This window comes from Colletotrichum lupini, chromosome 3, assembly GCF_023278565.1.
Source record: "Colletotrichum lupini chromosome 3, complete sequence".
NCBI classification, from domain to species: domain Eukaryota; kingdom Fungi; phylum Ascomycota; class Sordariomycetes; order Glomerellales; family Glomerellaceae; genus Colletotrichum; species Colletotrichum lupini.
In genome coordinates, this window is record NC_064676.1 from 801,470 (window position 1) to 828,086 (window position 26,617).

The 26,617-nt window shown below is 53.8% G+C and overlaps 15 protein-coding genes and 1 non-coding gene across 16 annotated transcripts; 5 read left to right on the plus strand and 11 right to left on the minus strand.

The window, feature by feature from the left end:
* Window positions 1–94: 94 nt before the first annotated feature.
* Window positions 95–344, minus strand: CLUP02_04957 (uncharacterized protein; the record flags this gene model as incomplete). The annotated part of the gene is made up of 2 exons (XM_049283966.1): window positions 95–235; window positions 309–344. The coding sequence occupies 2 exons, from the start codon at window positions 342–344 to the stop codon at window positions 95–97; spliced, it is 177 nt and encodes a 58-aa protein (XP_049141109.1).
* An 88-nt stretch (window positions 345–432) lies between these two features.
* On the plus strand, window positions 433–966 carry CLUP02_04958 (glutathione-dependent formaldehyde-activating enzyme; the record flags this gene model as incomplete). The annotated part of the gene is made up of 1 exon (XM_049283967.1): window positions 433–966. The coding sequence occupies one exon, from the start codon at window positions 433–435 to the stop codon at window positions 964–966; it is 534 nt and encodes a 177-aa protein (XP_049141110.1).
* Window positions 967–1,095: 129 nt separating this feature from the next.
* CLUP02_04959 (uncharacterized protein) lies at window positions 1,096–1,999 on the minus strand (the record flags this gene model as incomplete). The annotated part of the gene is made up of 2 exons (XM_049283968.1): window positions 1,096–1,886; window positions 1,981–1,999. 2 exons carry the CDS (start codon window positions 1,997–1,999, stop codon window positions 1,096–1,098), a joined length of 810 nt encoding a protein of 269 aa, XP_049141111.1.
* An 858-nt stretch (window positions 2,000–2,857) lies between these two features.
* CLUP02_04960 (uncharacterized protein) lies at window positions 2,858–3,151 on the minus strand (the record flags this gene model as incomplete). Its single annotated transcript, XM_049283969.1, has 1 exon — window positions 2,858–3,151. One exon carries the CDS (start codon window positions 3,149–3,151, stop codon window positions 2,858–2,860), a length of 294 nt encoding a protein of 97 aa, XP_049141112.1.
* A 1,678-nt stretch (window positions 3,152–4,829) lies between these two features.
* On the plus strand, window positions 4,830–5,693 carry CLUP02_04961 (GDSL-like Lipase/Acylhydrolase; the record flags this gene model as incomplete). Its single annotated transcript, XM_049283970.1, has 2 exons — window positions 4,830–4,890; window positions 4,963–5,693. 2 exons carry the CDS (start codon window positions 4,830–4,832, stop codon window positions 5,691–5,693), a joined length of 792 nt encoding a protein of 263 aa, XP_049141113.1.
* Window positions 5,694–6,219: 526 nt separating this feature from the next.
* CLUP02_04962 (uncharacterized protein) lies at window positions 6,220–7,375 on the plus strand (the record flags this gene model as incomplete). Its single annotated transcript, XM_049283971.1, has 2 exons — window positions 6,220–6,539; window positions 6,592–7,375. The coding sequence occupies 2 exons, from the start codon at window positions 6,220–6,222 to the stop codon at window positions 7,373–7,375; spliced, it is 1,104 nt and encodes a 367-aa protein (XP_049141114.1).
* A 270-nt stretch (window positions 7,376–7,645) lies between these two features.
* CLUP02_04963 (uncharacterized protein) lies at window positions 7,646–9,479 on the minus strand (the record flags this gene model as incomplete). Its single annotated transcript, XM_049283972.1, has 3 exons — window positions 7,646–7,767; window positions 7,837–9,007; window positions 9,072–9,479. The coding sequence occupies 3 exons, from the start codon at window positions 9,477–9,479 to the stop codon at window positions 7,646–7,648; spliced, it is 1,701 nt and encodes a 566-aa protein (XP_049141115.1).
* A 1,712-nt stretch (window positions 9,480–11,191) lies between these two features.
* On the minus strand, window positions 11,192–11,263 carry CLUP02_tRNA106. The gene has a single exon. It is a non-coding gene; the product is annotated as a tRNA-Trp (tRNA).
* A 497-nt stretch (window positions 11,264–11,760) lies between these two features.
* CLUP02_04964 (splicing factor 3A subunit 2) lies at window positions 11,761–12,483 on the plus strand (the record flags this gene model as incomplete). The annotated part of the gene is made up of 1 exon (XM_049283973.1): window positions 11,761–12,483. One exon carries the CDS (start codon window positions 11,761–11,763, stop codon window positions 12,481–12,483), a length of 723 nt encoding a protein of 240 aa, XP_049141116.1.
* Window positions 12,484–13,254: 771 nt separating this feature from the next.
* On the minus strand, window positions 13,255–17,130 carry CLUP02_04965 (serine/threonine-protein kinase cot-1; the record flags this gene model as incomplete). Its single annotated transcript, XM_049283974.1, has 10 exons — window positions 13,255–13,337; window positions 13,410–13,504; window positions 13,574–13,843; window positions 13,867–14,160; window positions 14,210–14,683; window positions 14,736–15,236; window positions 15,300–16,048; window positions 16,111–16,311; window positions 16,418–16,816; window positions 16,909–17,130. The coding sequence occupies 10 exons, from the start codon at window positions 17,128–17,130 to the stop codon at window positions 13,255–13,257; spliced, it is 3,288 nt and encodes a 1,095-aa protein (XP_049141117.1).
* A 2,981-nt stretch (window positions 17,131–20,111) lies between these two features.
* Window positions 20,112–21,622, plus strand: CLUP02_04966 (uncharacterized protein; the record flags this gene model as incomplete). The annotated part of the gene is made up of 2 exons (XM_049283975.1): window positions 20,112–20,141; window positions 20,204–21,622. 2 exons carry the CDS (start codon window positions 20,112–20,114, stop codon window positions 21,620–21,622), a joined length of 1,449 nt encoding a protein of 482 aa, XP_049141118.1.
* Window positions 21,623–22,149: 527 nt separating this feature from the next.
* Window positions 22,150–22,932, minus strand: CLUP02_04967 (uncharacterized protein; the record flags this gene model as incomplete). The annotated part of the gene is made up of 1 exon (XM_049283976.1): window positions 22,150–22,932. The coding sequence occupies one exon, from the start codon at window positions 22,930–22,932 to the stop codon at window positions 22,150–22,152; it is 783 nt and encodes a 260-aa protein (XP_049141119.1).
* Window positions 22,933–22,995: 63 nt separating this feature from the next.
* CLUP02_04968 (uncharacterized protein) lies at window positions 22,996–23,914 on the minus strand (the record flags this gene model as incomplete). Its single annotated transcript, XM_049283977.1, has 4 exons — window positions 22,996–23,419; window positions 23,457–23,575; window positions 23,634–23,673; window positions 23,754–23,914. 4 exons carry the CDS (start codon window positions 23,912–23,914, stop codon window positions 22,996–22,998), a joined length of 744 nt encoding a protein of 247 aa, XP_049141120.1.
* Window positions 23,915–23,928: 14 nt separating this feature from the next.
* Window positions 23,929–24,318, minus strand: CLUP02_04969 (uncharacterized protein; the record flags this gene model as incomplete). Its single annotated transcript, XM_049283978.1, has 1 exon — window positions 23,929–24,318. One exon carries the CDS (start codon window positions 24,316–24,318, stop codon window positions 23,929–23,931), a length of 390 nt encoding a protein of 129 aa, XP_049141121.1.
* A 227-nt stretch (window positions 24,319–24,545) lies between these two features.
* Window positions 24,546–24,981, minus strand: CLUP02_04970 (uncharacterized protein; the record flags this gene model as incomplete). Its single annotated transcript, XM_049283979.1, has 2 exons — window positions 24,546–24,790; window positions 24,873–24,981. 2 exons carry the CDS (start codon window positions 24,979–24,981, stop codon window positions 24,546–24,548), a joined length of 354 nt encoding a protein of 117 aa, XP_049141122.1.
* A 303-nt stretch (window positions 24,982–25,284) lies between these two features.
* On the minus strand, window positions 25,285–26,280 carry CLUP02_04971 (meiotically up-regulated 80 protein; the record flags this gene model as incomplete). The annotated part of the gene is made up of 1 exon (XM_049283980.1): window positions 25,285–26,280. The coding sequence occupies one exon, from the start codon at window positions 26,278–26,280 to the stop codon at window positions 25,285–25,287; it is 996 nt and encodes a 331-aa protein (XP_049141123.1).
* Window positions 26,281–26,617: the final 337 nt, after the last annotated feature.

Sequence of the window (26,617 nt, forward strand, 5' to 3'; positions counted from 1 at the left end):
AGAAGGGGTACGATATAGAGATATGAAAGACTTCATAGACAGATTGTACATGCAATTCACGATTTAATGACACTCTTATCCCTAAGCAGTCCAATCAAGTTTGCGCTGAGGTGTTGGCGATGTCAAGTATTGGCGGGGCTTGACTATGGCTCGTGTTATCGGCTCCCGCATCGCGAAGGGCGTCAATGACAACTCTGACGTAGACGCTGACAAAACACAACACAAAACTCACGCCCTTTGAGATTTTTAAGCATGTCAACTTCGACTCCCATATGTTCGTCTTGAAGGTTTCGATAACCCCAATTTACTGCAAAATCTGGAGCCTTTAGAGCCTGAGACCTCATCATTCACCGGTCGCAACTCACTCACATCTCACTCAACAACTCAACACCACGATACCCTCCCTATAAGACCCCCCACCACTACACAACGATGACTTCAGCCTCTTCACCGGGACCAAAACCCACGACGGTAGCAGGAGGCTGCTTATGCGGCGCCCTCCGCTACGAAGCGACCTTCTCAGACACCCACGACTTCAACGCCAATGCCCAGACGTGCCAATGCACCCAGTGCCGCAAGCAATCCGGCGCCCTCTTCGTCGCCTTTCAGCGCGTCCCCTGGCCTATGAAGTGGACGTCTCTCAAAGGCACATCAACGCTACGCGAGTTCAGCATCACACCCATGGCGAAGCGAGGGTTCTGCACAGAATGCGGCTCGTGGCTTTACTACCAAAGCGAGGGGGAGGAGTGGGGTGGTATTTGTCTTGGGACGCTTGACCAGGAGGCTCTCATCGGGGAAAAGGGTCAGAAGGGAGGGTTTGGTGCGATACTGGCGAGTGGTTTGGGTGGGCATGAATGGTGTGAGAATGAGATACCTGGCGTGACGGATGATATTCCCATGCTGAGGAGGGGACAGAGGAATCAGCAGAATGGCAGTGATGCTGTCGTCGTGAAGGCTAAGCTGTGAAATACGATAAGTCGGTATGAGATGTGAATTGAAGCTCAATATGATTCAAGGACCGCGCTCTTCATGAGATCAATGAACTGCTCACAACTCGCACGAACCAAGTAAGATTCTGCATCTCAAACCTGAGTATCACCGCCCCCGAAGCCATCTCATCGTCGAGCCCTTCCCCTTTCTCCCTTCATCCTCGTACTCCTCCCCGGGCCCTCCGTCCTCTCCCCGTTCGTTCGCCGCATTCCATCGCCGATACGCCGCCTCAACCAGCCCCCCAACCTCCTCCCTCGTCCCGCCGACCGTCCCGAGAACCATCAACGCCTCCGTCTCCTCAATCCAATTCTGCAGTCTTCGGAAATCAATCTCCTTATTCTTCAACTTATCCGGCATCCCCTGCCCCTTCATCCACGTCAACACGCCCGCGACAACGGTATTCACGCCGCCGAGCACCGTGATACTTGTCCGGTGAACCCCCGCCTTGGGGCCCAGGCAAGTGAGCACGCCGCCGACGACGATTTGCGTTGCGTGGCAGCTGTAGATGAGTACGGTGGCGAGGATGCGGAGGGTGCGGAAGCGGCGGTGGGCTGCGATGGTGGAGGCGTAGATGCCGAGGGCGGAGGTGCGGCCTGCTTCGAGGTCGCAGTCGTCGGCGGGCTGGAGGTGGGTGTTTATGCCGACGGCGCGGCGGAAGAGGAGCAGCGTCGAGGGGTTGGGGTCGGCATCGGCTTCGTTGTGGGGAGAGGAGGGGGAGGCATCGCGGGGTAGAAGCGGGGAGTTCTCGTCGTCGTGATCGTCACTTGGACGGGAGGGGAGAGGTTTCGACATGGTTGCTTTCGGCAGTCGACTCGGCACTCTGATCTCGGCAAGGGTCTTTGAGATATCGAGAGATAAAACCTTTAACTTTGAGATCCGGGTGAGGAATATGTACACTTGATTCCCATAACTCAAGGATAGCCATCATTTATGAAGACCAGCACATCACACATGGCGGGGATGGCTGGGGAACAACAACAACCCACGGACCTGAAGACGTGATAAGCATCAGGTCATAAGGGACTACGAGACCATGCTTCCGGTCGCATTTCGATATCGCGAACCGATCACATTGATGGTGTTCGTGTCAAAAATATGGGTAAAACCAAACCTGCACTAACACGGAACACTGCAGCGGGCCGTTGGAGGGTGTGACGGAGCCAACGGTTATTGGCCGCAGATAAGTTGAGATGAGACCAGAGTCACTTGTCGCTGGTCATTCACAACGGTAGAGTCTTTTAAGATGAAGAAGAAACTGTGCCTGAGATTCATCAGATGACTTCACAAGCTCTTGCATTAGGTAAGGATCTTAATGAAAGAGAAGGCTGTCTAGACAGAGGTTCTAGGTTCAGAATGGGATCCTCGGTGAGTATCACGGTCTCGGTAAAGACCTTCGGTGAAGGCTGAAGCTGAATGGCTTCCTGTAGAGCAGCGCTGCAGGGCCGGATTTCAATAAAATGCTATGTCGATGCAATCCGTTATCACACATAAATACTCCGACTCTCATCAGCGAAGCACAATGGATCTGATGTCGTCTCACGTGAAAACCCATGATTACAGTCTTGGCACATCTCTGCCGGCCCTTCAAGACTTGGCTTCTCACACCTGCTGCGAACGCCGCGATGCCGCATTGCCCTCAAGTGAGATCGTTTGAGGCGATCAACTTTGAGCGCCGATCTGACCCCTTCAGAAGTAGTGCGCAATCGCCGGTGGTGGTCTACCACGCGACAAGAAAAAACACTCTCAACTGTTATGCGTCCTTGCTGGCATTTGTCGATCCCTGACGTCAGGGACTCGGACCGACCGCAAGGGACATGCGTCTCTCTGCATTTCTGTCACTCCGGCGCGCTGTCGAGCGCGGGTGCTGTCAGCTTTCGTGAACGCACATCAATAGTCCGGACGGCGCCCCGCGTTGGGACATGATTCCGTCATTGAACCGGATCCCTCGCGTTGTCGGCAGCCGGGATCCTTGAAGGGCTCCTGGAAGCTGGAGGCCCTGGAATTCAGAAGGGGGCTCGGACAAGGGGAATCCGAGCAGCGCAATGAAGAGGCACGAAACGGTGGGACAGACAGGAGGCAGAGGCAGGAACGAGATCAAGCTTGACGCAGGAGTCGGGGAGATTAGTCCGGGCTTAAAATATCTGACGTGGGCGCGCAGCATTAGAGACTTCTGTACCGAGTAGAGTGAGTGGGAAATAGGAAGACAACAGGAAGAGACTGGAGAAGCGCGGCGTGCGGCTGTGTTTGTAAGAGTGAAACTGAGCCGCCGTCGGGAAGTTATTTGCTGGGACCAAGAGTTCGGAGGGACTCCGCGTGTAAAGCCACAGCTATTCCCGGATAAAGGAAGATGCAACGGCGACTGGCCGATGAGGATGAGGATGAGGAGGGAAAAGAGGGTGGTCAGGGATCTGTTCGATGCTTGAAGCCTGCGGGATGACGCTAAAAACAGCCATACGGGATCTTCTTCTAGACTCCGCCGGGGAAGCCAAATTCTCACCTATGGGGCGCGAGTTCACTAGCACTCTTTACCGAACAGTCTCCTCTCACCATCCGAACCCAGCCGTCTTATTATTCCTATCCGTACTTTTGTTTCTCTTATGTGAATCTCACTGAACCACTCACACTCCGAATGATCCCATGAGCCCCAGCCACGGAGAATAATTAAACAGCTTAACACAAGGAATAATGATGGAGATTGAATGAGAAAAAGTGAGATGGCGGTAAAAATGGAAGCTCAGTGGAAGACTTCCGGGGTTGTTGAAACAGATTGGCAGGTGCCTAATGCGGGACAAGACTCATTTTCCCTGCCAGAGATCATTCAATTTTCTGCGGGGAGTTGCACTCAGTGTGTAAAAAACCACCTTCAGGTACCGACGCTAAGATGTAAAGATGCAAAGAAATGGAACTCTTAAGCCAGTTGCTGTGCCGTATTTTCCAGACGAGAGACATTCTAACGTCGGACCCTTGCTCTGTGTCTTTTCTTCTTTGCGTGTAATAGATCATAGACGGTACGAATAGATCATGGATGGCAACATTCGAAGGAACGAGACCTTGGGGCCCTTCACTCCGTCCACGCAACACTCAATCTCTTTTCTCACTCCAGCTCATCTCATCTCACACTAACAACTCACGAGACTGATAGAAGGATCACGGCGATTCAAAGTCGCACCGCCGTGCCTCCGCCGCCGCCTCATTCATCCTCCCCGAACTTCCAACGTGCTTCTCCTGTCACTCGCCCTACCCATCATCCCGTCCTTCGGACTCATTGGCATAATCCTATCCCTCGGCCTCGCCTTCGCCTTGACATGTCATCCAGACACTGCTCCTCTAAAGTCTCCCCTCCGTCATCCTTGTCCGACCACCCCCGCGTCCTTGCACGCCTTAGTGTCACACACCCCCCTCCCCTTCTTCTTCCCGCCCACCTCACTTTTCCCAACACGGCATTGGTCCAATGAACATCGCAATGAGCCGTCTGATCCTTCCGAAGGGGGTTGTTTCTCAATGAACTAGAGCTTGCAGTGTGCAGCTTCGTACAGCGCAAAGAGAAGCAAGGCAAGCTGGCAAAGCAAGGTACCGAGTCGCACCAAGGGGGTGTCCTTGCCACAAGATGATCCGTTTCCCAGCCTATGTGAGCTTATTTCCTTGGCTCTGGGTATCCGATCCTTTCACTCGGGCATCTTGTATACTTATTTAACCTCTCCGCTGCCCATGCGTCTCATCGTGAACCCGCGTCTGTAGTGTCTCATCGTAGCAGTCGTATACCTCACTCATCTCACTCACACCTAGAAACACCTCACGCTGCTGTTAATCACTTGAGCATCAGACATCTCACCACCATCATGTACTCAAACGTCTTCCTCCTCCGGTGGGCAGCCACATTATTGGCGTCAACCTCTGCTGGTAAGTTCATCTTCCATAATACCCCGGATTTTTACTCTAAATCTTCAACGGCATCACTAACCCACTCAAAAGTCTACGCCGCCCCCGCGCAGCAAGCCCCGGCACTACACCCAAGAGCCGACTTCAACATCCTCGTCGGCGGCAACGTCTCCCTCCGCCTCATGCCCCTCGGCGCCTCAATCACCTACGGCCTCACCTCCTCAGACGGCAACGGCTATCGCAAGGTCCTTCGCGACCTCCTCGTCGCCGACGGGAACCCCGTCGACATGGTCGGCAACCACCCCAACGGCACAATGGAAGACAACGACAACGAGGGCTGGTCCGGCTTCCGCATCGAGCAGGTTCTCGCAAAGGCCAAGATCTCCGTCCCCGAGACGCTCCCGAACCTGGTTCTCATCAACGCCGGCACAAATGACTGCGCGCAGAGCTATGACACGGATAACGCGCACGTTCGCATGCTCGAGATGATGAACTACATCTGGGACACCTCCAAGCGCGCCACAATCGTCCTCTCTACCCTCCTCGTGAACGGGAACAACAACACGGAGGCGTGCGTCCTCAAGGTCAACGAGCAGTACAAGACACTGGCCTCGGAGCAGCAGGCGATTTCCAAGAAGGTCGTTCTTGTCGATATGCACTCCGACAAGGGCCCGCTCAAGAGCGATCTCGTTGATGGCACGCACCCCAGCGACGCGGGCTACGCAAAGATGGCGCACATCTGGTTCGATGGCATCAAGGACGCTGCGTCGCGCGGCTGGCTCGAGTCCCCTCAGCCTCTGCCTGAAAGCAAGAGGTCCGAATGACTCAGAAAGATTGCGCCGCTGCTTTACATCGTGTTCCGCTTCGCCGGATCCCCAGAGCCGTCGAGCTCATAATGCACACACCATAGAACAAGGCAAGGACAGGAGGGGAATCGCATGATACAACTGTAATGTTACTGCATCATCGCTCTATAGAGTAATTAGCAATTCATCAAAACGGCGTTCAGGGTGAGCCACAAAAGGCTTGGAGGGTACTTTTTACTTTCAATTTTCAGACAAATCACATAAAATTCAATCAACTCAAGTGTCGGTGAGCTAGCCAATGAGACCCATCAAGTGAGATGCTATGACTTTTCTTACCGAGGGAACACAGTAGCTTCCCGAGGGTGTGAACGGGTCCAACTTCAGATGAGTTGCGTCGATCAGCTGATCGCCGGGATCCACGGTGAGATTAACCTCAGGACGACTCCGCTCGGGTCCGGTACGATCAACCGCAGACTCCATTCTCTCATCACCAAATACTTCATCGCATCTCCAATCATCAAAAAAAAAAAAAAAAATAGCCATCATGTCTCGGCCAGTGTTCGCCGCCGTGTTCCTCTCCATCTTCTATCTAGCCAAGGTCGCAATCTACGACCTCTCCGTAACCAATGGCCTCATGGACTCCACAGAGTCGGCCCTTGCCGGAGAGCCGATTACGTTCACCACGTTGAAGCCGCTGGACAGCCTACTCACTATGCTCGTCCGGTTCTTCAAGCCCATCCTTGACGGCAATGACCCGAATCTTACCTTGTTCTCAATCTTCATGGCCGGCCAACTGCTCGCCGTGCATGTCCTCATTCAAGTGGAAGGTCTGAGAGCCGGAAACCGAGAAAGACTGGTCTCCTAGTGAGTTCGTCCTTGACAACCTCAGTAGAAGCCAACCCTAACAAGTGAATAGCACGACCTCCTGGGGAATGCTCTGGCAACTCATGACCTTCGGCGCCACTCTACCGCTCTATTTCCTCGCATACCTCTACACCTCCCCGATCCCAGGGTCCTCAACACCAGACGAACTCGCAGCCGCAATCTCCATCGACCCAGTCCAAGCTCGCGCGGTCATCGGCTCCCTCACCTTTGGCGCCTTCATCCCAACGCTCTTCGCAGCGCTCCCGAGCCCCAGCATCATCACTCCGCGCACCCAGGAGATCCTCCTCGCTGTCTGGCAGGCCTTCCCCCTCTGGTCCGACATCTGGCAGTTGATCTTTGCCCAACTCATCGGCGCTCTTGGCGTGGTCCCTTCAGCCGCAAAGTCGAGGCCGCAGACGAAGATCAATGACTTTCGTAGGATCTACGCATACGCCCTCTCTGTTGTTGCCGTCACGACCTACGGCGTCATCGGTTATGTCTTCTGGAAGGCTGATTGGGCTTCGGAGACCGCAATCGAGGCAATAGTGCAGATTCTTCGTCCTACTTCGCCGTGGTCCCAGGTGAAGATGGTTTCGCTCGAGAGGGGCATCTTGGATTTGCTGCAGTGGGATACTTACTGCGCTTCCTTGGCAACGTGGAGCTGGATTGCCTACTTGGCGTATGAGGCGAAGGGCGTCAAGCAGGTTGTGATGGACTTGGGTAAGTTGGTCATGTGGAGTGCGCTTGTTGGGCCTGGCGGCGCGGCGCTGGCTGTCATGTGGGGGAGGGATGTCGGCGCTGTGAGGAAGATAAGTGGGAAGCAAAAGACTGGTTGAGACTGTAGCAACTACTCGATTGAGTCAACCATGTCGATGTATGTACTTTAGGCCGAGGAATACGACGAGGTGAAATTTCCCCATTATAATGCGACAAAAATAATCGGTCCACATGAATATTCGAGAGATCTTTCGAAGCAATCAAATAATATCAGTTATCTAAAACGATGCACGTTCTGGGTATCAAAAGCATGAGTCTACAAGTATTTCCCCTTGGATATTCACATAAGCCTAAAGAGCTGGCCCGGAGTTGTCCAATACATCTTTATCTTACGAGACGTCTTGTCCCCGTCTCCCATCGTCGCTCGGTTCTGCCGCTTCCGCAGTATTAGATTTGGCAGTCGCAGCATAACCAGCGGGCATGTACCCTTCAAGGGCTGGAATTATGCCAACTTGTGCAAAGTGTTAGCTTTACCAAAATCGGAGTAGAGTCACAGGTGACCAGGAACACAATTTCTCACCGGCAAGTGTACACCAGAAGTGAAGGATCACAGGAACCCAAGTCGTCAAAACCACAATTTGGCCAAAGCTCCATTCGAGCTGCGGGTCGCCCGCGGCACCACTGTTGATGGTCTGCCTGCGAAACTCAAAGAACATGCCAAGCGTTGCCAGCATCATCCCCATCATAAGAGCCAACACTATCCGGAATTCTGCGGTGAGGAGGCTATCCAATAGTTCCCTCTGTCGAGCCGAGAACCCTTTTGCTTGTTCAGTTGCTGGATTTGAGGTTAAATTATCCTGCTGAGCCTGTCCCTGACTAGATTCCCGAGTCGAGGAGGATTTCCCTCCTCCATCTTCTGGAGTTGGCGACTCTTTCTCCTGTTTAGCCTTTGGATTCGAAGACAACTCCTGCAGTTCATTTGGGCTCTGAGAACCTTTCTCAGCTGAAGATAATCCCCCCTCTTCGGTATCCCTAGTCTTCAGCGGCTGCCCTTCCTCAATTGTCTCAACTGACGGTCGTCTCCCCTCTTCCATACTTTGAGGCGACGACTGTTTTGTCTGGTCTTTCTTTGCTCTGCTCATGTACGCAGCTAAGGCGGCAGTGATTCCGCACATAGCCATCATGAAGACGGTAACACTAATAGACACAAGAAGGAAGACTCTCACTGTTTGATTACTTCGCAACGTGCCCTGGAGCAGTCGATTGACATCCCTGGGCAGATTTGCAACGTACCATACTGTCAATCCGAGCAAGGCCAAAAGAAGCACCCCCAAAATTGCCAGGACAGGAATAATAGCCAGGTTCAACAGATGCAGTCGTCTCCCATGTTCCTGGAGCATCAAGCTAGCCATAAATGTAGCCTGGATGCTGAACAAAGACGCCAAAGCCGAGAGTTGCGAGTCGTAGACGGTGTAATCTTCACCAGCCCTCCACTGTTCTAGTTGTTTGTCTTGTCCATTGCCGGATGCTGCTGCAGCGGTGAGGACGGAGGCAGCGACTATGCCTAAACTCAGGAGGACGGAACTCCAATAGAAGGCTGGTAAAATAACTTCGAAAGCATCTGCGAGATTCCGATAAACAGTGTCCAGCCAATCCGGGAGCTTCGACTTGTCTCCTCTGGCATACTTCGCAATCTTTGCGGCGAGAAACCCAGCAACGAGCCATGCCTCGATGCAAAAAGTGACCATGACCTACATTCAAACATGACTTAGCTTCATAGCGCCTATACGTCTGGCTCTCATTTTCCTAGCTTACCCCGATGCCTGCAATATCAGCGTTGCCTTGAATTCCAAGGGACGAGCGCAACTCGCCGATGCAAGTCATGTTGGCGGAGTTGTTGATCTCTGACCTGACTGCCTCTTTGAGGTTTACGGCACCCAAGCATGTGTCGTCGAAGCAGTTTTCATAATTGGCGTCTGGGCCACAACCAGTCAAGTACCACGACGCTACCTGCGGAATTTCAGGCACTTCGGTAAGGTTGCTTGGGAGGGAGAAATTAACCAGACTGTACAGGGCGTTGATATCGATGGCGCAATAGTCTAAAGTCGGAGAGGTCCGGATTATGCTGTGTACAAAGTTTCCAAATAACACACAATTGTCGGCGAACTTGACTTCGAAGCCTGGTGGTGGTGTCCACCAGGCGAAGATGATGGGGTGGACCATGTCGTGCGTGCGTATAGTATGCCGGGGACTCGTTTGTATATATAACCTATTATAATGAAAACGAGGATAAAGAAAAGTGGTCAAGAAGATCAATCGTGAACGAGGGTCGGCAAGAGGGCTCGTGATCGAAGGTCGTGAAGGCGGGCCACGAAGGCGTGTCGTTAACGAGGGTTGAAATGTGGAGGGAAGTCGAGAAGCAGGGATGCAAAGGCGGATCGTGAAATAGGATCAAAGTTTTGGACCGCGAAGTAGGATATTGAAGCAGGATAAAGGAGGAAGATCGAGTATGAGAAAAAGTACCAAGAAGGAGTATCAGGAGGGCGGATATACCAGTACTGAGAAGAATGACAGATAGGGATGAACAAGAAGGAGGATTAAGAACGCCTATATACGTCTTTCTATACACATGTCCAAGGGCGCAAGATCAGTGGCAGAAGAGTAGCCTGATCGAGAACTCACGTCCATAGCTCCCCTGTCCACGAGGTGTGACTTGCTCAGCCAGGATGCGTAAGCTCCCGGATCTGGACCCCTAAACCAACTTGTCTGGTTTAGCTACCTCCCGCTTACTTCGAGTCCCCTTGTAGGCAATGATGTTGGATAGGGGAGTCACCATAATCCCTCGGGTACCTTACATTCACATTACATCACAGAAGGCTCATGGCTTCTACGCCCGGTGGCGGTAGATCAAGAGTCCAATGGAGCGCCGCCGAGGAGCGGGCTCAGCCACGCTTGAGACTCCCGTCTATGTCATGCAGCCTCAAAGATTTGTGACCATGATATTTCGGTGGGTTCCAAGACCAAGCCTCGGAGCAGATGCAGAGAGTCTCTTTTTTGCCTCCTCCTTGCTCCATACACGCCACAGTCGAACTTACCATGCCTCGGCACCCCTGTTCGGCTGAGTCTCCGACCCTCGTCATGCTCGTCAGTCGAGGTTGACGTCAGAAAGTTGTAGGTGTGAGTAACGACGGTGTTCGTACCAGCTACCCGCAAAATGTGAGTGAAGAACGAACCCAGAAACGCAGTGCCGGGCGGATTAAGGCTGCGAACCTGAGAGCTGCGCCTCACGGCGCCAGACGAATGCGTAGAATATTCTACGAACTTCACGTCCTCCGCGACCTGCACGACTTGGCACTCTCAAGACTCGTGTTCATGTTGTCCTTAGCTGTTTCGAAACATAGAGATGCAGCCAGTCGTGGTGGTAATCCCGCTCTCAACCAACGGCACTGCCGCCGAACGTGGATCTGACAACCTGCAGGGCTTGTCAGCCAATGAATCCATCTTCCTCAGGAGGAGAAACCCAAAAGGAACGTACCATTGGCATGGTAAACGTAAGCTGGCTTAAGAATGTGCAAGTCCTGCTCGGACTTTGGCAATCGCAAACAGCATGACCCCGGGCCCCCAGATATCGACCTGGAAAGCCGGTCTACGGATATGCCCATCGGAAGTTGGGATTTCAAAGATCCCCGAGATCACGAGTCTTCCATACCCCTTATGTAGCGTAAAAATTTAAGTACACACCCTCACCCGGTTCCTGAGTGAAATACGCATCGGCTGGCCACGCGGGGTCAAATCAGGCTCTTAGCCCCCACCTATGTATGCACCTCATTCCTCTTGGCAATCAGGCTGGGCCCTTCTGCAGGACCATTACCAAAAAACAAATCATCATCAGTTCTGTATCCATCACGATTTTGGTAAAAAGGCAAAAGATGGATTGAGGACGGCCCGACTCGAACGGACAGCCTTCTGGACTGGAATCAGATACGCTACCATTGCGCCACGCCCCCGGATTGTTGAAAAATAGAGCCCTCAATCGAATGAAATGAGCGGAAAGTCAGCATTCTGGAGATTCCGGGAGCGAAATATCGACACAAGGATGCGGGAAGGGTAATGGTTGTTGTTTGTTGCAAGTTGGTGTAAGTGGGCGCGGGCCGTGTGAAGTCGTGAACTTGCGGGAGCTCACCGAGCTCACCGGCGCACGGGCCATACCAAATTCGCCGGAGAATCTTTGACTCCGCTTTGGTATCGGATTCACCGAGGTGAACACGAGTGGACCTTTACTTTTCGCGACTCCAAGCTCTTGTCGGTTGAGTCGCTTCCAGCCTTCCAAACTGGTCCTTCCACAACCAGACCACCACCTTTTCTACACCTTTGCAACCAAATCCAAGCAAAGTACTTTCTTCCCACAGCGGAAAAGGTCTACCTCGAAAATCCCTAACTCAACCACCAAAACCCCACGACCAACCCTCTCATCGCAAACACCTCCCCAAACACATTCTCAAAGATGGACTACCAAAACCGCGCCGGCTCCAAATTCGGCGGCGGCGGCGTAGCCTCCTTCAGCGCAACAAACGCAGACCGCCGCGAGCGCCTCCGCAAGCTCGCCCTCGAGACAATCGACCTCGACAAGGACCCCTACTTCTTCAAAAACCACGTCGGCTCCTTCGAGTGCCGCCTCTGCCTCACCGTCCACCAAAACGACGGCTCCTACCTCGCCCACACCCAGGGCAAAAAGCACCAGACCAACCTCGCCCGCCGCGCCGCCCGCGAACAGAAAGAGGGGAAACAAAACATCGACCCGGCGACCGGGTTACCCGTCGGCGTCGTCGGCGCCGGCTTCGGTGCGGGAGGCGCGCGGCGGAATCTGATCAAGATTGGGCGGCCGGGGTACAAGATTACAAAGATCCGCGATCCGATCACGCGTCAGCAGGGGCTGCTATTCCAGCTTCAGTACCCGGACATCGCGCCCGACGTGGAGCCCAAGTGGCAGGTCATGAACGCCTTCACGCAGCGCATCGAGGAGCCGGATAAGAATTTCCAGTACCTCCTGGTGGCGGCGGAGCCGTACGAGACGTGCGGGTTCAAGATCCCCGCGCGCGAGCTGGATAAGCGCGACGATAAGCAGTTTAGCTTTTGGGATCCCGATGCGAAGGAGTATTGGCTGCAGGTCATGTTCATGTCGGAGCGCGAGGAGAGGTATGTTGCGGCGCCTGGTACGAGGAGGTGAAGTGGTGGGAAGGGAACAGCTGCGTTGTTGTTCGCGGAAAGGGTGTTAGAAAACGCTGTATAAAACGACATGACGGGAGGGGTTTCTAGGGCATACCACGAAGGCAGTTCAGCTTCGCTCAGTCATAGGATTCACCAGGAGACTATCTCTCATAGTGATCAGGGTTCGTGCCTCGGACAGCATTGAAGCAAACGGTTGTTATCTGGGTTCACTTGGTCAGCAGTGGCCCACATGGCCCTATTCCAGTGACATCAGGGGGTGTCATATCACGGCGTTGGGCGTGGGTAATTCGAGAGAGGGAATTGTTTGTAAGACTTGCTTTTGCTTATCAGGCCCCCGGGCAAGGGAATAGAAGAGCTGACATGAACCTTCAGGAGAGGTTTCGACGTGGCACTGGGCCATGGAGTTTAGCAAAAAGCTTTGGCTTCATAAGTTACATTCAGAGATTCCTATGAAGGCATCTTATTCAACAAGTACCAATAGTAAGACAAAACAGACAGAATGTAGACCCATCAACAATGAATGTAATCTGACCACAAGTCACTTTTATCAAGTAGTGCAAAGTTCGAATCCTGACAGAGGCTTATACAGAAACTTGATGTGGTCCTTCAAGACACTGGGAGAGGAAGAGGCGTCTAGCACTTCCTAGACGGTGGACCTGCAGTGTGCTTTTCGCCTGTGCCCAATTGGATTGAAAGAATGGTGAGAAGTTCGTGGCCAAACAACCTGCGTAACTTACTCAAAGACAGTATACACTTGAAGATGTACCGTCTATAGCCACCAGAGGCCGACAATAAAACCATCACAAACATTATGAACCATCAAGTCCCAAGTCTTGTTCTCAAATGCATCGTCTGGATTGCATCTATCACTTCACTGTTGCCAGTCGTCCTCATGACTCTCTGAATCCCAGTGTCATCCATCACTGATAGATCCAGCATTACCAGTACATCCTGACATCCCCTCCTCACGCTGCCCCCTACTATCCGTCTTCTTCATCATGTTTCTCATAATGAAAACTCTAGTGATCCGCGGCCGTCTCGACTACATACCCCCTTGAAAGATATCTCGTTTTCACCCTCCCATCTACATGATTTGTGCGACTTGGTGTCTTTGATGCGAGTAAACGCCCTGTATGCAGTGATTGAAAACAAAAAACAACGGTAAATGCAAATCTTGTAAGACAAGAATCTGGGTGTATTGGTTTGGCAGTAGGCAAAATGGAGTCGCCAGCGAATCACTGATAGGTATTCTCTTGGTCCTCCGAATCTCCGCGTCTTGCTCGGCATGATATCGGTACACCCCGGGATCGGGATACAAGTCGCAACAAGCTGGCCACCAAAACAATGCGTTTGTCGCGCTTATCGGAAGTTGTTGTCGAACCGCTTGAAGGTGTATCCAATGAAAGGCAAGCTCATCTCGGGAGACTCCTCGACCACCGCTGGCACACCCGAGCGGGCTTGCTGAACGGCCTGAGCCTTGAGAATCGTGGCGTTATCAGTCTGATCAATCTCATCGGTCGGGAAGTACGTGGTATCGATGGCTGAAGTCAAGCGAGGCTCGAAAGGAGCTCTGATGCGACGCAGGCTATCGAACTCAACTCCTCTGAAGAATGAGTGCTGCTTGATTTCGTGGGCGCCCGAGCGACCCAAGCGGTTCTCTGTGTTACAGATCAAGCTGACCCATATTAGTACCCTCAAATGCCTCTATTCTGAGACTTACTCACCTTCTAATCAGGTTCTCGGCTTCCACACCAAGCTGGATATCATCAGGGAAGTACAGCGTTTGTCTCCAATTGACAATCTTGCGGTATGTGTCGTGGCTGTCCTCGGCGCAGAAAGGAGGCCATCCAACCAAGCACTCAAACATAATGGTGCCCAGGGACCACCAATCGCAGTCGAAGGTGTAGCCGTGACCTGTGAAGATCTCGGGAGCGATGTAATCGGGCGTTCCGACGGTGGAATAGGCCATCAGTCTTCTCGACCGACGCCAGTCGTTGATCTGGGATCTGTTGCTGACGGTAAGGTTGATTTGGTCAATGGCAACAGAGTTACGGTCGCGCGGTTTGTTAGATCGGCCCTGCAGCAGCTGTTGGTAGTAGTTGTTGTCGTGCAAGCGGTTGAAACCGGTCGAGAGTCCGAAATCGGTAAGCTTGACGTGACCTCCACGGTCCAGTAGAATATTATCGGGTTTGATATCACTGGGCCTGTCAGCTTCGCGGGCTCTGAGCTTACCGACAACATTTGACTTACCGATGAATGAAGCCCAGCTTGTGGACTGCCTCAATCGCAAGCACGATCTCGGCAATGTAGAAGCGCGTAATGTCTTCAGAGAAGATTTCGTACTTGATCAGCATGGTCATCAAGTCACCTCCGGGCAAGAACTCCATCAACATGTACAGGAAGTAAGAGTCCTGGAAAGTCGTAAAGAGCTTGACGACCCAGGGACTGTCCGACTCGGCCAAGATATCTCTCTCAGAACGGACGTGGGCAAGTTGGTCCTTCTTGAACATCTCCGTCTTTATCAGAGACTTCATGGCGTACACCTTGCCATCATTCTTCTTCTGGACCAGCTTGACTTCTCCGAAAGCACCCTTGCCGATGATCTTGATGGTGTTGTAGTTCTCGGGCTTGTCCTTGGTTCGTAGGAATCGCAGGTATTGACCCTCCTTGCGACCGGCCGTGGACCAAATCTGCTCGCGCCTTTGCTGGCTCTGGCCAGGCTCGGAAAGCTTCACCTCCATCTCGGATTGTCTGTGTAACGAGAGATTAGCACGTGGCTGCTTCCGAGCTGGCAAGTCTTTGTCCTGCACTCACCTCTGGTTGCGTTCTCTAGCACGCTTGACGCTGTCCTTGAAGAAATCGGATGCCAATTGGGTACACTTCTTCTGGTTGTTGTTGGCGTTCGGGCCGTACTTCTCGTAGAGTCGCTCAGGAGCAGGAGCAAAGACCTCGACGGGAGCTGCCTGCTGGTTCGGCATCGGCGGCGTCGCATAGTGTCCGTAACCCTGAGGCGTCTGTCCCGAGGCACCGGCAGTGCGAGGTCTTTGAGCGGGCGAGGGCCCGCGGGAACCGTAGGGCGACGCCCGAGCAGCGCCGCCTAGGTTCTGGTGAGAGAATTGGTGGGCGAGACCGACATTGGGATCATTGGTTCCCGGGGTGTTGGATCGAGGCTGATAGCCCGCGTTGTAGTCGCCGTGGCCCTGGGGAGGATATTGGCCCTGCTGCTGGCTCGGGTGGAAGTAGCCCTGTTGAGCATAACCGGTCGCATACTGCTGTTGCTGCTGCTGCCCCGGGTGTTGCTGCTGTTGATGCTGCATACCGCCGGCTTGTTGGTGGTGCTGCTGCTGCTGTTGGCCTTGGTGAGGGAAGACGGGCTGAGGAAAGGTAGAAGGCGTGGTGGGATACTGTCGGTCGCCGCCGGGACCCAGACGATCGTTTTGGTTACCGATGTTGAGGTAGAGACGGTTATTATTACCCTCCATTGTGTAGAAGTTTCGTCTTGACTCGGGGGGGGCACGTCGTGTGCGGGTAGGGGTTGGTAGTTGCGCAGGCTGTGCGGGCGACTAGCAAAGTGGCAGTTTAATTGACAGTGCTATGGGCGAGCGGACCGTGGAAGTGAGGCAACGACTAGAGTGGTAGACGGCGGGGAGGCTGCTAAAGGAGATGGGAAGGTTGCAGCCGCAGTGCGCAGGGTCAAGGCGGGTGGTTGGATGGATTGGGGTCGTCCCCCGGGGCGGAAGTCGAGAAGAATAGATTGCGGTGGGCGGGTGAGTGGATGGGAGGTCCTCGCAACCCACTGGAACTTGATGAATGGTAAGTGCGTGCCCTAGTGAGTGAGAGGATAGGCCAGGGATGGGGGGAAACGTAAGGTCGGTAAGGCAGGACAGGATGTGAAGATTATGATATCTGGAGGTTGGAGTATCACCACATACCTTGGCAAGTTGAGTGAGTGTAGTGTAAAGGCGGTCGAGGAAGCTAGTTTGTCTATCCGTATGCTCACCAGCAGAAAAAAAAAAGGGGTGGGAGGCGAGGATTTGTTGATAGGGCGCTTGCCGATGGAGCAAAGAGGTGCAAAGGTGGCGTAGAGGGGCTTGATGCTCCAAGGGGTGGAATTTCCCCGGTGCCAACAGTGCAGGGCGAGAACAACGACTACCGGGCAGAGCTAGGAAGCTAGCTATGTGTAGTCGGTGTATACAGGTAACAGGAGGCGATAGGTTGAAGCACCTCGTGGCTTGAGCGAGGTGAGGAAAGGCAAAGCTGGCAGACGTCGAGGTGTCGAGGAGGGACGGGAGAGAGAGAAAGAGGTTCAAGTCACGAGACCGACAGGATAGCTGATGTTGGGCGAGGCACTCGGTAAGGTACCTAAGGTATTGGATGCGTATGGAATAACGTGGTTTTTGGTGTTTGGTATCTTAGAATGTACTCTGTACTTTGCTCTCAGCACGCACACGAGGAGGCGGTCGAGGACTTGGTACAAAGGAGGCACGAATAGGCTGATTCCAAGGTTTGAGGAGGCCTTGGGATTTGGGGTCGGTCTGAGAATGGGAGGGGAGGGGGAAGGAGGAGGGGTGATGATGGGGTGCACACTGCACAGAGGGACGGACACCTGCGAAGCGGCCCCGGCAGTGAGGTGGAGCAGAGTCATGGTGCAGGAAGGACTTCTTCCATTGGAAAGGCAGGAGTTGATCGAGGGAGGTATCAGGTACCTTCCTCTGTCAACCATTACTTAGGTATCTGAGGTACTGTGTAAGCCTTGAATGGAAGGAAGGAATGCAATTGGGTTCAACGTCAGTGTCGTAGGATGTTCCTTCCCTTCCCTTTTCAAGGAAGGTACAATAGGTAAGGGAAGCAAGGTATGCAGCCCGTCGCAGCAAGAAAAAGGGCAAGACCAGACGGGGTGACGGGAAGGGACCTCCTGAAGAGAAACCACGCCGCACCTGCCACGAGCAACACACTACTACGTACAAATTTACACTACCAGCACCTGAGGCGAGGCGGGGATCTGAGAACTCAGGGGAGGGGGCACTCGAGGGGCGGCGCCGCGGCCTTGAAAGTCGAGGGGCCTCGCTGGACCCCAAGTACCCCTGAGATTCAGCCAATGCCGAGCTGTGAGTGGCCGATGAGCGGGGTGAGGTGGGGTCGGAGCTGCATCCACTGGGATTCTGGATATGCCTCCGCCGCACCTCCTCCACTTGGAGGTTTGGCATCTGGCCTTATGCCTTGCGAGGATGACTCTTGCTACTTTGTACACTCCCTAGCAGTCTAGACACCTTACTGTTTACTTCGATCGTGGATGTGCATCGCTGACACTCTCAACACGCTGGTAAATAGGAACCAATGCTATGCACTGTCTACAGCTTGCTGCATTGCATTTCTAGCTCCTTCCCAAACATCCCCATCATCGGCCGTGACCCACAAAGCGTGCGGGGCGGCAAACAACAACGAGGAAGGAGGGGCGCGGACGATGTACTAAGCAATTGGCAGGAGACCGCCGACATGTACCTCGCCTTACTCCGTACTATGGAAAGTTACTTGCACCTCGACGACTCGCTTATTCTCCCCCTTTCACCGACTCTTGAATTCCATCTTGATGCTCCAGACTCAACGTCCAATTCGACATCATCGTATGCCATGGATCATGGAACTCGGCCCGCCAACGTATCGGGCCCTGGATGCTACAGCTAGCCCCCGGAGCTGAAGCTCTAATCCGACTCACTCGACTCAGTCATTGACTTTCCCCCGGGGACCTCGACTACCCAGCGGAAACTCTGTTACGACTACCGCCTCTCAAGCCTCTGTTTCCGAATCGTCTCTCACCTTTTAACCTCAGTCTTCAAATGACCGCCCCTCTTCACCGGGAAACAGACATACCACATGAGACCTTCACTGAGATCCAGCATTCACTTGATACTACCCATCGAATCTTAGGTACTAAAGTGCCACCGCCATCTTCAGTCTCCGTCTCCGCGATTGGCTTTTCACTTCTCCCCGTGCAACATCGTTCCGGCATCTCGCCAATTCCCTTCTCCAACCGGAGCACGTCAAGTGCCTTGCCGCAAGGTTACTTGGGTATCAACCGGACGCAGACAGCCTAACCTGAAAGTTCGGATTATTTCTCTACGTCTCTAAATGGCCATACCGTTTAGCCCTTCGGAAAGCTCAAGCGGTCGCATCACTTACGCATCCTGCCCGCCTAACCCACAAGCATGGCTATCCCTTCCACCTAGTTCATCTCTCCCGTCGCCATCTCGTCTCGCCCGCATCCGCACGTCACTTGGTCCCTAGGCTCCAACAGGGGTTCTCTTATGGCCAAAGACAAAGAAGAAATTCTACTGTATTCGACCCCCCACTGAAGTGTGCCAACTGCCAACTCATTCCTGATCGAGCGGTCCGGCGGCGGCGGCGTCGTCGTCGTCTTCTACCATACCCACCCAGCCCAACAGCCTGGCTCACGCTCGGCATCGGCACGAGGCATCGTCGGCCGTGTACAGCCGCCGTGAGACACGACTCTAGCAATAAATAGCATATTGAACGCCTGCCGCCCCGCTCTCATCCGCTCCAAATCGTATACGATTGTCACACCCGCCACAGGAACAAGCTCACAAGCTCATCCGTGGCACATGGCAGCGTTACACTCTTCGTCTTCGTATGCATGGCATGGCATTCCTGCTCTTCTATCCTCGATGCCGCGGTCTGGTGCATGTCACCAGCATCCTGGCGAGCTTGGCACCATCTCTGTCTATCGATTACGCCGTGTTCCCCTTCACAGCACACAACGCATGGTTTCAATGTCTCGCGCTTGTCACCCAAACCACCACGTTCAACCTCGTATGGCGTAGTCTCGTGAGCAGCACAGGAGGAATCAACAAGCCTAAGGCACCGCCACACGTTATGCTCTCGGTTGGGATGACGAAGCTCTTGGTCGGAGGACGGCCGCCGGGCTCAAGTGATGCCCTGTGCCTGTATCAGGTTTACCTAGTGATCCATGATTGAGCTCCATGCTCGCTGCCATCGTCGCCCAATAACCACGGCCCGACGACGCCCCATCCGCCATGCAGCTGCCTGCCATCGCGAGTTTTGGGCTGTCATTGTGCAATAAGTCGATCATGCATCAGGATCTGCCACTGTTCTTCGGGGATCGCTAGACAACTGGTCCAACGTGGGTCTCGGTGTAGCACCCATCACATGGGCAGTCAATTACCGGGATCAGGATCTAAGCGGGCAATATGGGAAGGAATTCCCTACACCAAATCAGGCGAATATGAAGTTCATCTTGAACTTAGTGGTGTACCTGACTTTGATGGTAAAAGAGGAGGCTCTGGAGAGGAAGATGCCGTGACAGCCCGCTCGGTACGTCCCTCGGGGCACTATTCCATTTATGGCAGGCGGTCAGTCTTCACTCCGCACTATGCCGTTCAGGGACAGATAGGTCCGATAATTCGGCGAAGCTCTTATCGCGACTAAAATTTCCACAAACCTCACCTCAGTTCTCCTGGCCTGAGGTAGGACAGGACATTTTGAGGCATTGCGAGCCACCGTTTTCATAGTCGCATTCTCAGTGCGACACCAGATCGCCTTAAACGAAAATTTCTAAATACTTTCACCCCCACCTAATATACACCCATAATGGCGGACTCGAACCCCACGCCGCCCGAGGTAAGCATCCAGCGGTCCCCATTACCATCACGAACCTCAAAACTGACAATGGCATCTCCCAGGCGGCCCCGAAAGCACCCACTCCTACCGCTGCGACAACAACCACAACAACAGCCACCTCCGCAGCAGAAGGCTACAAAGCCGCGAAACCGAATCCAGTCTGGCAAATGATGGGCCTCCGCGGCCCTCCCAAACGCCTACCCTCACGCAACTGGCTCATCTTCCTCTCCCTCACAGGCGCCATCTCCTCCGCCATCATCTACGACAAGCGCGAAAAGAAGCGTGCCACAGCCCGCTGGGCCGCCGCCGTCTCCCCGCTCGCCAGCGAACCTGTTACCGATCCCTCTCAGCTGCCGCGCAAACTCACCGTCATCCTCGCCTCCCCGCCCGGCGACGGCTTGCGCGTCGCGCAGGACCACTTCATCGAGTACGTCAAGCCCATCCTCGCCGCCTCGGGTCTGGACTGGGAGTTTGTCCAGGGCCGGCAGCAAGGTGACGTCCGCGCCGCCGTGGCGGAGAAGATTCGGAGGCGAAGGAGCAGGGAGGAGAGGCCCGAGGTCGAGCTGCTCCCCACCGAGGAGAATATTCGCGACGCCATCCGCGCCAAGAACAACACACCCGAGTTCGAGGGTCCCGGAGGAGACATCGTTATCGGGCGTCACGCGTGGAAGGAGTACGTTCGCGGCCTACACGAGGGCTGGCTCGGTCCCCTCGACCCGCCTCCCAAGCCCGAGGTAATTTCTACCCCTGAGCAGCCCGCAGCATCAGAAGCGACCTCAGATTCTACAGCAACAGAAACAGAGGGCGGTGCCGTGGAAGCAGAAAAGAAGGAGGAAGAAAAGCCCAAGGAAGAAGAAAAGAAATCAGACCGCCCTCGCCAACCCGTTCCCTACAACACCACAGCAGACTACTCAGCCTCCCACCTCCCTTCCACTCTCCCCACCGAATTCTCCCCCTCGGAACCGGTGCAATTCCCCCACCTCCTCGGCTTCGCCGGTACCTTCACCCGTATGGGTCGCTTCTTCAACCGCCGCCAGCTCGCAGACGACGTAGGCCGCCAAGTCGCAGCCGCCTGCTTCGCCCACGCCCGCGAATACCGCGACGCCGAACCCGAGACCGCCACAGATGACTCCTCCGCCCCCACGCCGTACGAACAACAGCGCGCTCTGGTGCACGAGGAACGCGACTGGGTCAAGTCCGTCTGGAAGCCCGTTGACGAAGCGACGGCCGACGAGGAGGAGAAGACCAAGGAGCGCATCTGGGCTTCGCCCATGGTCATTGATCCCCGCATCGCGCAGCGTATGCGGCGGTTTGAGATCCGGGCTGAGGATGAGGAGCGTGCAAAGGCGATTGTCATCCCCGAGACGCAGATTGAGGGCTGGATCAAGGGCACGCTGCGGTCGCTGGGCACGTGGGGGTGGAGTGTCGTCAAGGGGGAGGAGCGTAAGGGGCCCAATGTCGGAAACATTGACGACGAGTAAAGGACTCCCTCTCTGCCTCATTTCGTTTGGTTCTACATAACGAAGGAGAAGAGAAAGGAGACGATGTATAACTATCTTGACCACCACCCCACACAGCTATACAGAAAGCGATTGGGTAAAGGAGGGTTCACAGCATATTGTAATTCTAGCTTGATGTTCTTCATCTTTTGCTTTTTCATGTATCTTCTTCCGTTTCGCTGCATGGACTGGAGCGCGGGAGGTTATCATAGACTATGGGTTCACTGGCCAAAATAATGCCATGAAGCCCTCCGCTTGTTACGAATATTACTGTACACTCCTCTTTCTTCCGTCATGTTCTTTTCCCCGATAACCTTTCTGTCCACATTGCATCGTGAGACTGTGGGTTCTTGCGGATAAGTTGTGTACTTGCTCGAGCTGGAGAACACGTCAAGCATGAAGCAGGTATCAATATCTACAGATGAAGCAGCACCTCCATGATGATAGCACCCCGTCAAGTGCTCTGGCATAGAAACAACATGTCCCAGGATCCATCGGCCCATGTCCCCTCACTCATCGTCCGAATCAGATCCGTACGCAACAAGACTCGGCTTCCCCTTCACCGGTGCAGGCGCAGCTGTGGTCGTAGTCGTAGCCGCAGGCATAGGCACGGGCGGACCCCCCTTACCAACACTCTTCACCTGACCATCACCCTTCTCGTCCGCCTTCTTCTCGTCCACCTTGTCCTCGCCCCCCTTCTCCCTCTTCACCCCAAACGCCCTCTCCCTCTCCTTCCTCCTCCTCTTCCTAGGCCCAACAGCCCACTCATCACCACCCTCCCCCTCGCCACCCATCCCATCCCCCTCCTCACCCTCCTCCTCCCCATCACCAGCCCTCTTCGCCCCCGTACCACCCCCCTGCGCCCTCCGAAAAGCAACAAGCCCCTCCTCCGTCTCCCTCCTAACCCTCTCCTCCTCAGCCTTTCTAGCCTCCCTCACCTCGTCCAAAAAATCAATCTCATCATCATCCAGCGCGCGGAACTGGTTCCGGATCTTATTCGCCTCCTCAAACGCAGCCTGCTTCGCGGCTTTATTCGCCTGCAGGACGTCGTAGAGACTCTTCTCCCCGCCCTCGACGGACTTGACGCGCGCCTCCTCCCTGCGCCTGCGTTCCGCGTCGAGTTCTTTCTGCACGAGGTCCCATTCGGCGCTCTTTTTGGATTCGGCGGCGGGTTTGGGCGCCGAGCCGGCGGTGCTCGCGCCGGCGTTTGTCGCGGGCGTGGCGGTTGTGTCTTGGGGTACGGCCTCGCCTGTCTCGGCGTTGATGGCCCCCGCCGATACGAATCTCGACATCGTGTCTCGTGAGTTTTTTCCCCCCTCTTCCTCTCTTTCTCTTCTCCCTCAAAAGTTGATTCTTCACCAGGTTCGTAATTCGAAACCTTCTTGTAGGGCAGAGTAGCAGAGAAAGGCTTCCGCGTCTGCAACAGAATGGAGAACGGAGGAATAACGGCCCAGGTTGATATGCTCCTTGAATCGATGTAAAGCGGCGTCTTTCTTGTTCTCTCCCTCGTCTTGAACTCCTTTGAGAGCTACTTGTCTTCCTGAACTTTTTGGATCTTGCTGTTGTTGGTCGGTTTGTCTGGGGTAAAGGCTAGGGTACACCCGAGCACTCGTGTAGGCCGTCTTATGCTCAGTGAGGTAGGTGTTCGTAAGATACTCAGATTGGGAGCCTGGCGTCAGGCAAAATGACGCAAAGGTTCCAGTAAAAGAATGGTCCTCAAAGTTTGGGTTATCACAAATTCTCTCTCTGATAGGGGAGAGATGTCCTTGAAGAAGACGTCTGTGGGCGAGTGAGTGCCTCAAGTGAGTGAGAGGACGAGGCCGAGGTCGAAGTTGAGAAGTTGGAGGAAAGTTGGCAAATGAGCGAATCAGGGAGCAGAAAATCACTGTACTCGTTGGAGTGGGGCAGCAATCCAATCAAAAGTAGGCTGGGCCACTTGGGTCATCAATCACCACTCCAAGTCATCACCCAATTCCTACTCCCAAGACCTAACCTTCTCATAGCACTTCAGATTCACGCCGCCGTCAAGTAATCTTTCATGTCACAATCGAAACGTCTGAGACGAATGTGTTTGCTTCATCATGTTTTGTTATTTTGTTTAGTTGTCTAGGACTGTAGTGTCTTCACTAAGTAGGCCATGTCATTGTCGTCGCCCGTGGGTATGCCGTTGTGTGCTCCATCCGTTGTTTTCCTTTCCAATCTCGTCCTTTCGGCGAAAACTTTTTTCAATCCTACTAATGATGTAAACCACATCATAGCGTACCCGATACCCATGACGACGTGCCTACTTAACCAGCGGCCACTGGGCGACATACAAATCTAGCACCAGTCCCGACGGCTGCCTGGTTCGTTGGGTTCATATCCGTAAAACCACCACTCCCATCACCATCCACATGTCGAAGAGCAGATAACCTGCCTTCCCATAAACTGAATGTATCCAACCCCGATCCCAAACACTCTAGTGGATGCCGGTACAAGTTGGCATGAAGAGAAAATAATAATAAAAAACGTCTAACAATGTCATGAACAGTAAAAAGGCGTAGAAACAGCAGTGGCCCTCTGACATTGTGCCTTCCGGGCAATGAGACGGGCCAGTGTGCCGAATGAACAAGAAATGCCAAACAAAGTAAAAAGTAAAAGAGACTCCGTACCCACGTCCTGAAGGCTTTGCCTCCCATTTTTGATCAGTGAACATGAATGCAAAACACCTCCCCATGTTAAGTCTCCCCTTTTTTTTCGTTCTCGCAAGTAGAAAATCGTATGCCCGCGCAAAGCCAGCCAGTAAAGTGAAATGTGATCCTATGTACCCTTTACTTGATGCACTTCGTCCTTTCTTTTTGGAGGGGGCAGCGCCGACAAGGCAGGCGCCAATGACCGCGAGGTCTTGTCGAATTGAGAGCTGGAATTACCGCCTTTCGCAGACGGAATGCAAGCTGGGATAGGGAACCGAGTTGTTGCCGAACAGGTTGAAGTACAGGAAAACAAGTTTGTCTCTTTGGCGTGCCACAAAGGAAATGTATGTCGCTGGTGGTAGGTAATCGTCGGGGAGACTCGGGAATCGGAACTCGTAGAGTTGCTGTCGCGGGTAATGACCGATCGGAACCATGAGTCGATGTACGAAGATTGAGCAGTGAGGGGAATGCCAAGAGACTACCACCACCATCACACCAAACAAAAATACAGCCAAAGGATCTATTGAAATGAAAACTCCGTGGGGATCGCGAATGGCGACCATGGGACGCCAGTGATGAATTTATCCGTATACCAGGGGAGAAAGAATTAAAGAAATATGTCATTAGGGGTCGCAGCCGCGCGTCGTAGCCATCCACCTCCAAACGCATTGTGGCTGCGAGACAATCTAGTAGCCAAGTCAATCGCGTGTGGCAGCGATGGTATCGAGTGAGGGCAAACGTGCCCGTGTCGTGAAGTCGAATGCCGACGTGTAGACCATTCGGTCAAATAACCGCTTCTTTCGGTTCTCGTCGTGAGAGGGTATCTGAAGAATGCAAATGTATCGTTCATGCCAGAAAAAAAACAAAGTCCGCGTCTCCGGTGACGCTAGACCTCCCAAACTTTTCCGATAGCAAAAATCTCTTCCAGTTTCGTAAGGCGATTGAGTGAATCTGCCAGGCATCGCCACAACTTTAGCCCATTACAGGCTGGCCAAAGCTAAGGTGGGCAAAGTATGATGATGCCTTGGTAGGACCAACGCAGTTCGCACAGCTACACTCCGCAACACCGTGCTCCCACATGGTTTGCTGGTAACCATAGTGTCCAGAGAAGTTCTGTTGGTTGTGGCGGTGACCATAGTAGTTGTGCGAGGGCTGCTGATAGCGGGTGTTCCACTGGCCAGTGGTAGCGGCCTGGGAGAACCAATCGTTGTAGCGAGCGTTGGTAGAGGTGGCTGAATTAATGTACTCGGGCGTGCCATAGCCAGAATCGGGAGGAGTGAGCGGGGCATTCTGCCAACTCCAGTTGCCGCCGTAGGCTTGCTGATGAGCCAACTCGTTGCGCTTGATAGCCTCGTAGCGCTCGTATTCAGCCGCCTGCTGCTGAACAAACGTATGATAGGAGGATCGTCCACCGTATCTGTTGTTGATGTTGGTGTCGATGGCGGGGACGAGTCTCTCGCGGGTGACTCTTGCCGCAGCCTGGTCCTTTAGGATCTTCCATTCATCCCAGCTGGTGAGCCAAGCCTTGTAGTCTGCGCTGTAATCCAGGTTGACGTAGAGACGCCAGCCGGATTGCTCGAGCCACTCGTGTTCCAGAGCGTTGAGCTCAGCGACGGGGATGCCGCTCACCTCAGACCAAGAACGGTTCTGGAAGGTGTTGTCGTCCAAAAACTTGCTTCCAAGCAGGAGGGAAACGGTCAGCATGCGCCAAACCTGTCCCTCGGGTACAGTGTACGAGGGGTTGTTCTGCTTGAGGGTGTTGACCCGCTTCGCCAGGTAGTTCATGCCGAGGAGAATGGTGCTCTTGGGCAATCTCGTCGATGACAGGATCTGCGAGACGAACTTGCGGAACGGGGGCGTGACGGCCGTGGTCGACAGCGGCATAACAACGCGGGTGGCCATCTCGGCAACGAACTCGGCCATTTGGTCGACCTCGTAGTCGAGAACGGCACAGACACCTCCGGGCATGATGGCGGTATTGAGTGGAGTCCGACGAAGATCGAATGTAGATCTTTGTCGGGTTGAGGATACTGCTCGATGTACTCGGAGGAGACACTTAGCAGTGGGAGAAATGCCGCGTCGAGCTAGCGATGGTTGTCCAAGGCCGATGGAAGTTGGTGTGTCGGTTGGGTGAGAGGGTTGGTGACACGAGCCCTTAGTAGCTGCGAATAGCCATCAAGGGTTGAAATCGCGACGAGGGGAGGAGCAACAAGACGTCTAGAGATCGGATCGATGAAAAAGGTGCAGCAGTCGTGTCGCTAATCGAGGACGGCTGAAAGACCCAGCGAAAGATATGTATCTTGGG